The sequence below is a fragment of the Manis pentadactyla genome, chromosome 8, assembly GCF_030020395.1.
Source record: "Manis pentadactyla isolate mManPen7 chromosome 8, mManPen7.hap1, whole genome shotgun sequence".
Lineage (NCBI taxonomy): Eukaryota > Metazoa > Chordata > Mammalia > Pholidota > Manidae > Manis > Manis pentadactyla.
This window is the reverse complement of record NC_080026.1, coordinates 90,416,899-90,433,286: the sequence shown is the minus strand read 5'-3', so window position 1 is coordinate 90,433,286 and position 16,388 is coordinate 90,416,899. Positions and strand designations below refer to the sequence as shown.

General features: G+C 36.0%; 1 protein-coding gene and 1 non-coding gene across 3 annotated transcripts in view; both read right to left on the bottom strand.

Annotated features, from left to right (window-relative positions):
- CCAR1 (cell division cycle and apoptosis regulator 1) overlaps nucleotides 1-16,388 on the bottom strand; it is a 56,507-nt gene that overhangs the window by 19,351 nt on the left and 20,768 nt on the right. For both annotated transcript variants that reach the window (XM_036923985.2, XM_057505928.1), the window contains 6 exons: nucleotides 14,586-14,811; nucleotides 13,888-14,001; nucleotides 13,191-13,357; nucleotides 12,251-12,461; nucleotides 11,351-11,434; nucleotides 9,316-9,501 (listed from right to left, as the gene is read on the bottom strand). In XM_036923985.2, the coding sequence (XP_036779880.1) occupies nucleotides 9,316-9,501; nucleotides 11,351-11,434; nucleotides 12,251-12,461; nucleotides 13,191-13,357; nucleotides 13,888-14,001; nucleotides 14,586-14,811 (988 nt within the window). The remainder of the gene's footprint in view (nucleotides 1-9,315; nucleotides 9,502-11,350; nucleotides 11,435-12,250; nucleotides 12,462-13,190; nucleotides 13,358-13,887; nucleotides 14,002-14,585; nucleotides 14,812-16,388) is intronic.
- Nucleotides 13,489-13,553, bottom strand: LOC118931517 (small nucleolar RNA SNORD98). The gene has a single exon (XR_005032416.1). It is a non-coding gene; the product is annotated as a small nucleolar RNA SNORD98 (small nucleolar RNA).

The window sequence follows — 16,388 nt, the reverse complement described above, 5'->3', positions numbered from 1 at the left end:
GGGAAGGGTAAGGGCAATAAAGGGGCACAGGAATTCTCAATCATAAGTTAGCTACGTGGATAGTAATACAGCATGGAGAATATAGTCAAAGATTCTGTAACACCTTTCTATGTTGATAGTAACTGTGCTGCTAGGGGTGAGGATTTAATAATTTGTGTAACTGCTGAACCACTGTGCTGTTAAAACCAATATAAAATTGTGTATCAATGATACTACAAGAAAAAATCTAAAAGAAAGAATATTTCATAGATAATGATGTAGAGTTTACAACACAGCACATTAGAAAAACACATTACAATGTTTGTATAATTTCTGTTGTTCTAACACAACAGGCTTATGCATCCAGGAGTTATCCAATTATTGGGCATAAGACTGAAGCATGAAATGGCCTGAATGAACAATCTCTGTCTTAAGGATTGAAATTCAATCAAACACATTGCTTTAGAAGCAGCAAAATTCTGGGAAAAACAACTCACAATTCAATCTCTAAACTTACTGGCTTTGTCAACTAAAGTTTCTTCAGTATCTGTATCTAAAACACATGAAAAATGTACTATTCATTTTTTAAAAGGGAGGATTAAAAATATGTGACTTGGAAATAACCCAAATATCTCATGTAGAGAATAAACGGATACAGTGATACTATGGAATACTATTCAGCATTAAAAAGGAACAAATTACTGATAAACAAAGCGAAATGGGTGAATATTTAATACACTGCCAAGTTAAAGAAGTCAGACTAAAATGGTTATTAGTCCTTTACATGATATAATGGGAAAGGTAAAACCATAGGAAAACAGGTCAGTGGGTCCTGGAGGTGATGGTAGGGAAAAAATGCTTATAGAGAAGTGTAAGAGATTTTGGGGGGATGAAAGACTTTATATCTTGACTGTGATGGTGGGTACATGACTATATGCATTTGTCAAAACTTGTAAAACTGTTTTAACTAAAAGAGGCTGAGTTTTTAGAAGGAAAGGTCTAGGAGGTTAAAGATGGTGGCGTGAGAGGGGAGACAAGAGTATTCCTCCCAAAACCATGTATCGTGTGAAACTAGTTAATACAACTAGCCCTAAAAGAGCAACAAGAAAGAAGGCTGCACTAGACTCTATACAGACCTCACAAACAGAGCAGACCTCACAAAACAGGGTAACGTACAAAAGCCTTGATCTGGGGGGACCTGAGCCCTTCCCCCACCCCAGCTCAACAGGAGGGAGAGAAATGAAGCGGGGAGGGGATGGAAGCCTAGAACTGCTGAACACCCAGCCTAGAGGTCTGCTTTGGACCATAGACCTACATACTGTGGTGCTCTGGAGGTTGCTGTGGTGGGGAGCTGGGACAGGCGGAGTGCTTGAGAGACTGAGATTCTGGCCGTTTGTGGAGGATGGGGATCCACATCCAGCTTCTCTGGGACAAAGGAAAGGCTGGTGGTCTGAGAGGCTTCCTAGCACCAAGAGGGCTGCTGAAGGGGCAGGATTTGCATGGAACTTGCTACGCAGGAGAAGGGATAGGTGGGGACAGTTGTCTGGGCACACTCGACCCAGCGGGTCAGGAACTTTGAGGAGCTTCAGGAGCTCCATCCCACTGACTGCCTAATCAGCTCAGAGGACCCCCACTGTGACACACAGCCTGCTGCACCTTCCCCCTGGCCTGCCAGCACCTGCTCACAAACTGGCAGTCACTGAGCTGGCATTAGGCCAGCCAGAGAGGCCCCGCTTAAAACAGCTAGAGACGCCAAGCAGAGAGGCTTACACCTGTGTGCTTGGCCCACTGGCTCTGATACTGGAGACATGCACTGCAGCCAGGAATCAGGAGACAGCTTTTTCCTCTCCCCAGGCACTAGCACCACTCCACGACAACCCCAAACCTCACTTTAGGGGCTAAGCAGCTCCAGAGACTAGAGCTTCTGAGCACTAGAGGGCACCACATAGAACTAGGAAATGTCAAAGGAACCTGGTTCAGACCAAAATCTCACAAACCCCAGAAAAAGGGCCAAATGAAACTGAACTCACCAATCTTCCTGAAAGAGAGTTTAAAATAAAAATCATAAAAATTCTCATGGAGGTACAGAAAAATACTCAAGAACTCAGGGATGAATTTAAGATGGAGATTCAATCATCAATAAATTCTATATCTGAAATGAAACACACAATGGAGGGATTTAAAAGCAGATTAGATGTAGAAGAGACGGCAAATGGAATAGAAATTGAGAAGAGGAATACAAAGAAGCTGAGGCACAGAGAGAAAAAGGATCTCTAAGAATGAAAGAATATTGAGAGAACTGTATGACCAATCCAAAAGGAACAATATCCGCATTATAGGGGTACCAGAGGAAGAAGAGAGGGAAAAAGGGATAGAAAGTGTTATTGAGGAGGTAACTGCTGAAACATCCCCAATCTGGGGAAGGAGATAGTCTCTCAAACCACGGAGGTGCACAGATCTCCCAACACAAGCAACCCAAGGAAGACAACATCAAGAAATATAATTAAAATGTCAAAGATCCAGGATAAAGACAGACTTTTAAAAGCAGCCACAGAGGAAAAAAAATTACATACAAAGGAAAACCCATCAGGCTATCATCAGATTTCTCAACAGAAATGTTACAGGCCAAAAGGAGTGGAATGATGTATTTAATGCAATGAAGCAGAAGGGCCTTGAACCAAGAATACTCTACCCAGCAAGGATATCATTTAAATTTGAAGGAGTGATGGTGTAGATGCACTCATCCCACCAGTTCCTGGACTTGCCATGGGAATGATGAAGGAGATATCTAAGCTGGCCTGTGCATACAGTAAAACAAAAATTGGACTGGATCTATACTGTTGGAACTCAACCAAGAATTAGGAGAAGTGCAAATTGTAGCACTCCAAAATCTTACAACCACAGACTATTTATCGTTAAAAGAACATATGGAATATGAACAGTCCCCAGGAATGGGTTGTTCTAGTTTATCTGAATTCTCTCAGACTGCTTAAGTTCAGTCGGACAATATCCACCATATCATAGATAAGTTTTCACAAATGCCTAAGGTGCCTAACTGATTTTCTTGGTTTCACTGGAGATGGCTGGTAATTACAGGTATGCTTTGCTTAGGTAACTATATTCCTATTATGTTAATGTGTGTGCACAATTTAATTAGTAGTTTAAAACCTATCCATGCTGAAGTTACTCTACAAGAAGATATGTCAAAGAAATAATCAATCTTCCCAGGTTTTCTTCTGCCTGCTACTTCTATAGCTTTTCTTCTTCCTACCTAATCACAACCTTTAAATAGAACTCGTGCCACATGTCGAATTTACCAAGTATCATAATTCTTCCAAGTGGTAAAGACACCTCAAGACAAATGCTGGGCATAGAAGCCACAGGGCATAAATATGCAAAGAAGTAAAAAGCTAACCTTTTCAAACAGTAAGGCTTCTCTCTCACTTACCAACTTAACATTTCCCTGTATGGCCCCGGAAGATGACTGGTTAGCCAGAGACGGGTAAGATTCCTCAAGGGAGGAACAACCTAAGACAGGCACAGTCGCAGGGGGGCCATCAGGTGAGAAATTGGGGATCAACAGAGGGGAGGCTTAGAACCTCACCCCCCCTGTTCTGAGAGAAATCTTCTGCATCCGTGGATGTTTTATTGCCCTTGTCTAGCTTGGATTAACACATAGTCTACAGGCACACACCTGATCATCTACATTTGCTCTCTTACAACACTAAACTCTGTTTTCTACCTTTATCTCGTATCTACCTACTTCAGCATTTTATTAAAAATAATAATAATAGAGAAATGTGGTATCCACATATAAATCAAGTTTAAAAATCAAATGAATATTCATATTTGAACTGACTGTGTATAGTTCATAATGCATGAACAAAACCGAAAGCTTCTGTGATGACTGCCCTTGCACTGTTCACCATGTAACTTATTCACTATGTAAGAATTTGTGCTCCATGTAAGAATTTGTTCGTTATGCATCAGAAGATTGGAGACTGACGAAAATTAGGCTTGGGGTGGATTAATGATTGTGCATTGAGTATTGACCCCCCTATACAGAAATTTATTGTGGTTAACAACTATTTGATCAATAAATATGAGAGATGCCCTCACAAAATATATATATACATATATATATATATATAAACACACTTCCAATTGTAAAATAAATAAGTAACCGGGATGTAATGTATAGCATAAGGAATATAGTCAAAATATTGTAACAACCTGGTATGGTGATACCTGGTACCTAGAATTATCATGTATATAAATGTTGAATCACTGTGTTGTACACCTGAAACTAATGTAATGCAATACTGTTGTCAACTACCCTTCAATAAAAAATAAAAAAAAAAAATTGAAGGAGTGATTAAATAATTTTCAGATAAGCAAAAGCTGAGAGAATTTATCTCCCACAAACCACCTCTACAGTGCATTTTGGAGGGACTCCTATACATGGAAGTATTCCTAAGGCTAAACAGATGTCACCAGGGGAAATAAAACCACAGCAAAGTAGAACATCTAATTACTAAGCAGATGCAAAATCAAATCAACTACCCCCAAAGTGAATCAATAGATAGACAAAGAGTACAGAATATGACACCTAACATATAAAGAATGGAGGAGGAAGAAAAAGGAGGAAAAAAAACCCAGAACCTTTACGTGGTGTTTGTAATACAATATGAAGTGAGTTAAACTAGACTGTTAGATGGAAAGGGAATTACCCTTAAACCTTTGGTAACCACAAATCTAAACCCTGCAATGGCAATAAGTACATACCTGTCGATAATCACCCTAAATGTAAATGGTCTGAATGCACCAATCAAAAGACACAGAGTCAATGAATGGATAAAAAAACAAGACCCATCTACATGCTGCCTACAAGAGACTCACTTCAAACCCAAAGACACACACAGACTGAACGTAAAGGGATGGAAAAAGACATTTCATGCAACTAATAGGGAGAAAAAAGCAGGAGTTGCAGTACTTGTACCAGACAAATTAGACTTCAAAACAAAGAAAGTAACAAGAGACAAAGAAGGATATTACATAATGATAAAGGGGTCAGTCCAACAAGAGGATATAACTATTATAAATATCTATGCACCCAATACAGGATCACCTACATATGTGAAACAAATACTAACAGAATTAAAGGGGGACATAGAATACAATGCATTCATTTCAGGAGACTTCAACACACCACTCATTCCAAAGGACAGATCAACGAGACAGAAAATGAGTAAAGAGACAGAGGCACTGAACAACGTATTAGAACAGATGGACCTAAAGGACATCTACAGAACACTCCATCCAAAAGCAACAGGATACACATTCTTCTCAAGTACACATGGAACATTTTCAACACCAGATTATATACTCAGCCACAAAAAGAGCCTTAGTAAATTCAAAAAGATTGAAATTGTACCGACCAGCTTCTCAGATCACAAACGTATGAAACTAGAAAGAAATTACACAAAGAAAATGAAGAGCACACAAACACATGGACACTTAATAACATACTTCGAAATAATCAATGGATCAATGATCAAATAAAAACGGAGATCAAGCAATATATGAAGACAAACGACAACAATAATTCAACACCGCAAAAATCTGTGGGATGCAGTGAAGACCGTGCTAAGAGGGAAGCATATTGCAATACAGGCCTACCTTAGGCAGAAAGAACAATCCCAAATGAACAGTCTAAACTCACAATTAATGAAACTAGAAAAGGAAGAACAAACGAGGCTCAAAGTCAGGAGAAGGAGGGACATAATGAAGATTAGAGAAGAAATAAATACAATCGAGAAGAACCAAACAATAGAAAGAATCAATAAAACTAAGAGCCGGTTCTTTGAGAAAATAAACAAAATAGATAAACCCCTAGCCAGACTTACCAAGAAAAAAAGAGAGTCTACACACATGATCAGAAATGAGAACAGAAAAATCACTACGGACACCGCAGAAATACAAATAATTATGACAGAATACTATGAAAAATTGTATGTTAACAAACTGGATAACCTAGAAGAAATGGACAACTTTCTAGAAAAATACAACCTTCCAAGGCTGACCCAGGAAGAAACAGAAAATCTGAATAGACCAATTACCAGCAAGGAAATTGAACTGGGAATCAAAACACAACAAAATTCCCAGACCAGATAGTTTCACTGCAGCATTTTATCAAACATTTAGTGAAGACTTAATACCATCCTCCTTAAAGTTTTCCAAAGAGTAGAAGAGGGAAAACTTCCAAAACTCATTCTATGAGGCCAGCATCACTCTAATACTAAAACCAGGCAAAGACACCACAAAAAAAGAAAATTACAAACCAATATCCCTGATGAACATAGATGCAAAAATACTCAACAAAATATTAGCAAACCAAATTCAAAAATACATCAAGAGGATCGTACACCATGATCAAGTGGGATTCATCCCAAGGAAGCAAGGATGGTACAACATTCGAAAAACCATCATCATCATCCACTACATCAACAAAAAGAAGAAAAACCACATGCTCATCTCTACAGATGCTGAAAAAGCATTCAACAAAATTCAACATCCATTCATGATAAAAACTCTAAAGAAAATGGGTATAGAGGGCAAGTACCTCAACATAATAAAGGCCATATATGACAAACCCACAACCAACATTATACTTAACAGTGAAAAGCTGAAAGCTTTTCCTTTAAGATCAGGAACAAGACAAGGATGCCCACTCTCCTCACTTTTATTCAACAAAGTACTGGAGGTCCTAGCCATGGCATTCAGACAACACAAAGAAATAAAAGGCATCCAGATTGGTAAGGAAGAAGTCAAACTGTCCCTGTTTGCAGATGACATGATATTGTATAGAAAAAACCCTAAAGAATCTACTCCAAAACTACTAGATCTAATATCTGAATTCAGCAAAGTTGCAGGATACAAAATTAATACACAGAAATCTGTTGCATTCCTATACACTAATGATGAGCTAGCAGAAAGAGAAATCAGGAAAACAATTCCACTCATAATTGCATCAAAAAGAATAAAATACCTAGGAATAAACCTAACCAAGGAAGTGAAAGACCTATACTCTGAAAACTACAAGACACTCTTAAGAGAAATTAAAGAAGATACCAATAAATGGAAACACATCCCATGTTCATATGTAGGAAGAACTAATATTGTCAAAACGGCCATCCTGCTTAAAGCAATCTACAGATTCAATGTAATCTCTATCAAAATACCAACAGCATTCTTCAACAAACTAGAACAAATAGTTCTAAAATTCATATGGAACCACAAAATACCCCAAATAGCCAAAGTAATTCTGAGAAGGAAGAATAAAGCAGGGAAATTATGCTCCCTGACTTCAAGATTTACAGTAATCGGGACAATCTGGTACTGGCACAAAAAGACCACAGACCAATGGAACAGACTAGAGAGACCAGATAAAAACCCAAGCATATATGGTCAATTAATATACGATAAAGGAGCCATGGATATACAATGGGGAAATGACAGCCTCTTCAACAGCTGGTGTTGGCAAACCAGACAGCTTCATGTAATAGAATGAAGCTGGATTACTGTCTAACCCCATACACAAAAGTAAACTCAAAATGGATCAAAACCTGAATGTAAGTCATGAAATCATAAAACTCTTAGAAAAAAACATAGTAAAAATCTCATGGACATAAACATGAGCAACTTCTTCATGAACATATCTCCCAGAGCAAGGGAATCAAAAGCAAAAATGAACAAGTGGGACTATATCAAACTAAAAAGCTTTTTCTGTACAGCAAAGGATACCATCAATAAAACAAAAAGACATCCTACAGTATGGGAGAATATATTCATAAATGACATATCCGATAAGTGGCTGACATCCAAAATATATAAAGAGCTCACGCACCTCAACAAACAGAAAACAAATAATCCAATTAAAAAATGGGCAGAGGAGCTGAACAGACACTTCTCCAAGGAAGAAATTCAGATGGCCAATAGGTGCATGAAAAGACACTCCACATCGCTAATCATCAGAGAAAAGCAAATTAAAACCACAATGAGATATCACCTCACACCAGTAAGGATGGCCAACATCCAAAAGACAAACAACAACAAATGTTGGTGAGGATGTGGAGAAAGGGGAACCTTCCTACACTACTGGTGGGAATGTAAATTAGTTCAACGATAGTGGAAAGCAGTATGGAGGTAACTCAAAAAACTAAAAATAGAAATACCATTTGACCCAGGAATTCCACTCCAAGGAATTTACCCTAAGAATGCAGGAGCCCAGTTTGAGAAAGACATATGCACCCCTATGTTTATCACAGCACTATTTACAATAGCCAAGAAATGGAAACAACCTAAGTTTCCAACAGTAGATGAATGGATAAAGAGGTGGTACATATACACAATGGAATATTTTTCAGCCATAAGAAAAATCCTACCATTTGCAACAACCTGGATGGAGCTTGAGGGTATTATGCTCAGTGAAATAAGCCAGGCAGAGAAAGACAAGTATCAAATGATTTCACTCCTCTGTGGAGTATAAGAACAAAGAAAAAAACTGAAGGAACAAAACAGCAGCAGTCTCACAGAACCCAAGAATGGACTAACAGTTACCAAAATGAAAGTGATTGGGGAAGATGGGTGGGAAGGGAGGGATAAGGGGAAAAGGGGGCATCACGATTAGCATGTATAATCTTGGGGGGGGCGGACATGGGGAAGGCAGTATAGCACAGAGAAGACAAGTAGTGATTCTATAGTATCTTACTTCGTTGATGGACAGTAACTGTAATGTGGTATGTGGTGGAGACTTGATAATAGGGGGAGTCTAGTAACTGTAATGTCGTTGTGTAATTGTACATTAATGATAGCAAAATAAAAAAAAAAAAGAAGGAAAGGTCTAGGTTTGAAAGCATAAAAATTTAACTGAAGTACTAGAAAATGAAGCCCAGCACTATAGTAAGATTGTATAAAAACTTCCACCACCAGCAAGTTGTCTCTGAGGAACGCCAACTCCATCACCACCTAAAACTGAATTTCAAAGGCAAGTAACTAAAACTACAGATAAAACAGCAGAATAAATACACATAAATGAAAGGAAGATTTGACAAAAGGAGAGCACTCAAAAAGCTCCCCTCCTAGACATGACCTTTCAGGTGATATGTTTATTTATAAAGTTCAATATGTTATTTCAATCTTTTCATTAAACATGTAGTTAGCAATTTTTCAAAAAGGCTGTTTTAGTGTTATGCAAATTATACATTAAAAACTTATTATTCAATGCCACACAAACTAATATATTAAATAGCATATTTAAATAATTTAGTAGAATACCTCTTTGTCATCTTCAGATTTCCTATCATCCTCCTCTTCCTCTTCTTTTTCAGATTTTTCCAATTCCTTTTGTTCTTCTTTATGCTCTTCTACTTTAAGCTGTTTTGTCAATCGAGCTATTAACTGGGATTTTAATCCTTTGGAACTAAGAGCTCGACTGTCTAATTCTTTACGGAGATCATTGACCTAAATATACACAGCGTAAGGACACAGAAAAAGAAAATGGGATATTAAAATAAGAAACAAACTGTACAGTTATCCTTTTCCTGATTTTTAAAAACTCTCGTGAATGGGATACTTGTAGAGCTCATAAAATGCTTGTGAAAATGCAAACTGATAAAGTATTTTTGGAATATGATTTGCAACATTGTAAGATCCTTTAAAGAAAAGTCAGTGCTCTTTTACCCAGTAATTTTAATTTCTGGGAATTTATCCTAAGGAAATATCCTAAATACAGAAGGAAAAAAAAAACTTTATACATTCCTCATAACAGTCCTTCCCTCCTAAGGAATTTAGAATGCAATATACAATTAAAGTAATATATAAGGGAAAGACAGTACATCTATTAGATGGGACAGTATATAGAACATTGAAAAACAATTACATGGGAAATACTAGTATCAGCTGAAAATGACAAGATAGCAACATTTTTACAAAATTAGAATTAGAACCAACCAACCAACCAAATAACAACAACATTTGTACACAGAAAAAAAAGAATAATGAAAGAAAATATATCAAAATTTTTAAGAATGACTGTGTTTGAATGCTAGGCTTGAGTACTTTTTGTTTTCTATTGTTTATGTATGTACTCATTTTTAAAATAAGCAAGCATTATATTTATAATCAAAAGAAATACGAGTTTTAAAATAAGAAACTCAAAATCAAAGCCACCAGTTTGATAGAATGTCCTGGTTATACAGGCTTAACTTAACTGCCTATATTTTCTGAATCTACAGGACTCTATATGACACCAGATGATGATGACAACTTGAAATAATGCAAGAACAACAAACATTCTTATGATATACATTCTCTACTTACTAAAAAAAAGCATTATGGGTTATAGTTTCATAAAAAAAGAGAACTTGTTTTTGTTGAGAACAGATGTTAAAAAGGTCAGCTTTTACGTGTTAAATAAGCTGCAGTAGCAAATAATGATCAGCCTCTGATCTACTGATCTATGTAGAATGTCTGTATATAGAATCTATGGATCTACATTCACATTATAGACTCAGGGATGCAAAACTACAGAAAGATAATAGGTTCAGAGACCTTTGTGAGTAAAGAAAAACTAGTACAGGTTAAACAAAGATTATCATAAGAGGCTCTTAAAGTATTTTCTTCCTAGTTCCATGTACAGCTGACCCTTGAACAATGAAGGTGTTTGTTAGGGTCACTGATCCTGTGAAGCTGAAAATCTGTGTATAACTTTTGACTCCCTAAAAGATGAACTATTAATAGCCTACTGCTGACTAGAAGCCTTACTGATAATACAAATAGTCAATTAACACACATTTTGTATATATATTATACACTATATTCTTTCAATAAAGTATGCTAGAAGAAAAAGCGTTTTTTTTCAAATTATTACAAATCTCCAAAAACAATTTCCCATGTATTTATTGAAAAATCTGCATATAAGTGGATCCGCACAGTTTAAGCACGCATTGTTCAAGGGTCAAGTTGTTCAAGTGTATCAATCCACTCTTTACTTGACAATTTTATTTGAAAAACTGGGTAATCTTCCTGTTTCTTCCCTTCTATTTGAATTCAAGTTACTTATGTGCAGAAATTGTCTTCTTGGTTAGCTGGCAATCAGAAAACAATACTGCTCACATGATAGGCACTTGTATAGTGCATTCAACAGGTAACGGCTGAACTGACTTATGAAGTCACCTTTTACTTAATTTTTATATATATACATATAAATCGCTATATAATATATACATAAAATCAGTGCAATTTTTAATGGCTTTTATCTGAAAAGAAAAAAAAAAGAAAACCCACTATCTTCATTCTCTTTCAAATTTACCTTCATTGTCTTTGGATCAAGCTTAGACCAATGGGTAGGAGTGGAAATTTCTTTAGCTTCACTATCATCCTTCTCTTCTTCATCCTGATATACAAAGTTAAGAACATAATTATTATTCTGAAACTTTAAAATAAAGGTAATTTATTTTTTAAAGTCTGTTGCTGATCTGTGCAAGGTCACAAATGTTTCAGATTGTCTTCTCCTAAAGTTATTATTTAGGCAAGTCCACGTACATACATTCTACCACTTTTAACTGATCACAAAGACACTCATCAGCCAATCAAAGCCAGATCTGTGAAACACAAAAGGGTGATAAATTACAACACAAAGAATATCAGGGATGCACAAACACTGCCGGTCTCCACTAACCACACAGTGTGTGATCTTGCCCCAATTTTCAAGCCACCCAAAGTTAAGACTGATTTAGTCAGACCTTTCAAATGTACCAAAGATGATGCCACATAGCCTGAAATTTCAAATCTCTCAGACTTGTGGTTGTCCAATTTGAAATATCCATGACTAGAACTGATGACCGTGAAAGAGAAAATTTTAAAATTTTAGAAAATGGCAAAATGTTTAAAATGGCTTAATACTGAATCTTGCTCAACAACTGGTCCCAGATTCCAGCAACTAGACCCATGATAAAAACAAAATTCTGTGCAATTTATGCACAACTTATTTTCCTTTGAGGTCTCAGCACTCTTAAGTTAGCAATAGACAGACTTTTTTTTTTTAAGAGAAAAGAATATGTAACTATACTGCTGAAAGCTGGATTACCAGTCGCTGTTACCAGTTATGTTCCTCCATGTGTGTTTGTTATGTAGTGTGTGGTGTGCATTTGTGCCTGTGTTCCTGTGCCTGTGAGAAGCGGAAATAGAAAAAGGGATTAGCGTTCAGTGCCTGTTCTCCATCAGCCTCCTTGCGTTCACCCTGAAGCTTCTCGACCAGCTGCTGCTTGTATCCTCGGGAGAGGGTTTCCCACTCTGAGCGGGTGGGAAGGCAATGCCAAACATCCGGGAAAAATAAAACCACTGTCTCCACATGAGCTGGAACTGTACGCCCCTTGTGGGTCTCCTCAGGGCGATGGTAGCGAATCTCTGCAAAACGGTACCTGTTGCAAGGGAAGAAGCATGTTGGAAAAAAAATTCTAAAATACATTTTAAGACCCTAGTTCACTTGTAGCACATCAAGTAAAGAAATTTTGCTGCAAGAACTTGAGGTTGGTCTAAAGAAAAAAAAATTATAGAAGCCATAGTTCCTCTTTTGGTACATTGGTACAACATTTTATGGTTAAAAGAAGAATACATTTCCCAAGGCATTTTCAAGTCTGATTACAGAGCTACCCATATTTTAGAGAATACCTGCAGAAGCTGGATAGCTGTTCAGATTTCATGTGCTAAAAAAGAATATTCTCAATTAAGTCACAAGAAATGTACTAAAATACACAGGACAAATAAGCCTCAAGAGAAAATATGGCTGAACAAAAATAATCAGCAACTACATCATTTTATAACAAAAGAATTACAATGAAATGAAGTTCTCTCTTGACGATCTTCTCCAGCTACACATGAAATGAAAAATATTTTCAACATACAACCAACTTCCAAGTACAGCATACCAAAACATTTAAATCTTTAGTTTATTTTGATTAGTTCTTAATCCTTTCCCCCAAAACACTTTTGGCACCAAATAAATTTTTGCTACAAATGGGGATTTTTCCTGTGAGATTACCTGCATGATCAAGGTTACTAAAATAAGGGGAGGGGGAGACTAATGGACAAGGCCATCTACATTAACTATTAGAAAAATATTTCTAATCAAGAAATGAATTGGTACTTACCATTGTGTGCATACACTTAGATCAATGCCTGTCAGAGCCTTACAACAACGAATAGCCGTCTTAATCAAGACAGAGGGGTCTTTTTCTGGGTCTGGTCCATCCAACGAAGGAGACCAGTGGCCTCCAATGGCCATGGCTTCATCCTTGCCTTTCATGCCCACTAAAAACTAATTCAAAACAAAGAATCATTTACGTTTATTACACAACTTGACAAATTACAAATAAAATTCTTGAAAAGGAAAGGTACAAACCTTTCCAATATCATTTTTACTACCTCTGGTATCTGTCAGTCAAGGAAGAGTTCAGTTCATCATGTTCCACACTGCATTTCAGCAATGGAATAGGATTTACACATCATAACTCATCCTTCTAAAATAATTCTCCAGATAAAGAGTTCTTTAAAGAAACAAGCTATAATTCAAACTTTAACAGCATCCAAAGATACACTAAATCTGTTACCACTAAGATTTTACTATGCTATAAATACAAAATATCAAATTGACAGTTGAACTAGTGACAAATAAGATATAGCCAAAATCTGCAAGAGAAAATACTACATTAAACTGAGTGCCTTAACACTACAAATATAAAAATATATATATGCATATACATATACACACACAATATACCCCCAACACAGTTAAAACTAAGCAAAGAAAATATACACCTAAGGTTAAAAATAAATGTTTCATTTTACCTTAACAAGTCTAGCAGGATGTTGAAATCCATCTCGAAGTTCTTGTGGGTCTTCAGCAAGAGCACATGACTTATGATACAAATCTTCCATACTAGGGCTAGCCATCAGCATTACCTATTATAGTCAAATAATTCAATCCTGTCAAAAGTCTAAAGTAATGTAAAAAAGAGAAGTACTACTAATTATCTTTCCGTATTAACTAACTGTAAATTTTTACAAAAATGGAAAGTAAAATGTTATAGTCAAAATGGTATCAGATTCCTTTTACATTATCAACTTTTTGAGGGATGTTTTTTGATCAATGTTTTAAAACAGCAGGGAACTACTGACCATAAGCCATATACTGAATGTTATCCTGAAGACTAACATAAAGTGTATTCACCCAACATTGTTATATCTAGAGCTACCAAAAGTCATAGAACATTTCAAAATGCTCAATAAAATCAACTTCATCTTCAAATTCTTATGAGGTTCAAAATGTTAAAAACCATAATTTTACAGCTTAAGAGGTAAGGCAAAAGGAGGTTAAATTAAATGACTTATACAACCAAAACAAAATCAGGCAGACAAGAAGAAAACATAGGTATTACGGTCTTTAACCTAATAATCACTTTCTGAAGATTAACTCCACATACACTTTCAGTATGAATAAATTTTAGCTCAGAAATTTTAGCTGTGTATCACAGTAGAATACAAACCTTTGCACTGTATAAGTGGTCAGCATCTGGTGGATCAAGAATGGCCATATTTTTTTCTAAGGACTCTACTTCTCTGTGCATTACATAGAAATTGCAGTAATTTCCCAGCTGAAATGGTCTTGACAAAGGGAATGCATCCACCCATGTAAACTGAGCATCAAAAAAGTCACTAGGTATATATAAATTCTGATAACGGCGCCTTAGTTCCATCATGTCACAACTAGGACTGAAAAACAGATGTAAATAGTAAATAGTCTCAATACCAAAGATTACACAAACATTTACTCAAATCTGAAGCTAAATACACAATCTGACACAGTGAAAAGCTAGCTGAAAATGGATAATTATTAATTAGCTATAGATTTGAATAGAGGTATGTGAAAATCTCATTTTCAAATTTGTTTACTTACAACTTTGAATAGATGCATCTAAGTGCTACCCGTTTTTCTTTACTGTATGAGTGTAGCTTAAAATTCATTAGGGAAGACCTTCTGAAATAACTTCAACCACAGCTCCAGAGATGTGAACAAACACACTTCTGCCTCAGTTGAAACAGCATTTCTGAGAAAATTAAGGTTCACGTAGACTCGACAGAAGGGATAAGAGCCGTACCAAATTACATGAGTGCTCCTCAATCAGGTTTATACAGTGTAGAAAAATGTAACCTTTATTCTATAGTAAGATCCTAGATTAAGAATATTTATGTTGAAAATTAAATGTAAGAATCAACATGAAAGCAAAATCCAAATGTTCTTTGGATTATTCACCTGTCCATACTTCTCTATGTTCATGATTAAGAACCATACCTGATTGTTTATTAAAGGAAGGTTAAATTTCTTGTCTTTAAATCTGGGATAATGAGTTTTTTAAATGATGGTTTCCTTTTTCCTAAGAAGCAGAGCTTTTAAAGGAGAGGAACTCAAAGGCAAATCAATCTGGTAAAAGCCAAGAGATTTCTGTTAAAAGCATAATGAGAAGTGGAAAATACTAACAGTTTGTAGTATGAAAAGGTAACTACACTGTCTTTCTTAAAGACAACTAAAGACAAGGGTATGAAATGTGACCTAATATATTTGTAGAGATGCTTTTTATTCAAAAAATAAAAATTTTTAAAAAGTGACTGACATCAGAATTGCTGATCCAATTATACTTTTTGATAAAATTTTGCTGTCAAGTAATGAAAAGGTGAAAAACAGGTATCTTAGTTTTGCTTCTCTTAAAAGAAGTGCTGCAAACAGTAAGTATGTGGAACAGTTGCCTAGTTTCCTAACACAAGAATTTTTTAAGTCATGTGTTAGCCCATACACCTAAAATCTATAACACAAATAATAAGTATAAATAAATCTTTTCCTCGCATAGAGTCTTTCACAATCATATTACTATAAGACAACCTTCATTTCCCCAACTACAAATATGGGAGATGGTCATTTTTAAATCATTTTTATTTATAACGGGTTCATTTGCTCTTCTGGGAATTTACTTCAAAGTGAAACTGTGATGGTCTAACTTGGAAGGAGATAGACAGCTCTTCAATTTATATCCTATGCATCAACTCTTCCCAGAATAGCATTCTAGACTGGTCACAGATGAGTCTAAAAGCAGACCTGCTTTCTTAAATATCTTTGGGGCTGAAGTAGTAGTTTTGGTTTCAATTAATTTTGCTGAAGTATGTAGACTAGATATTTTTAAGTATACAAGTAAACAGGGATAACAAGCAAATATAAATTAATAGTAGTTGCTGTTTGGATCACAAGAAGAGTAAATGAAGACCAATACGTAACAATTGAGCAAAGCCACCAGTAA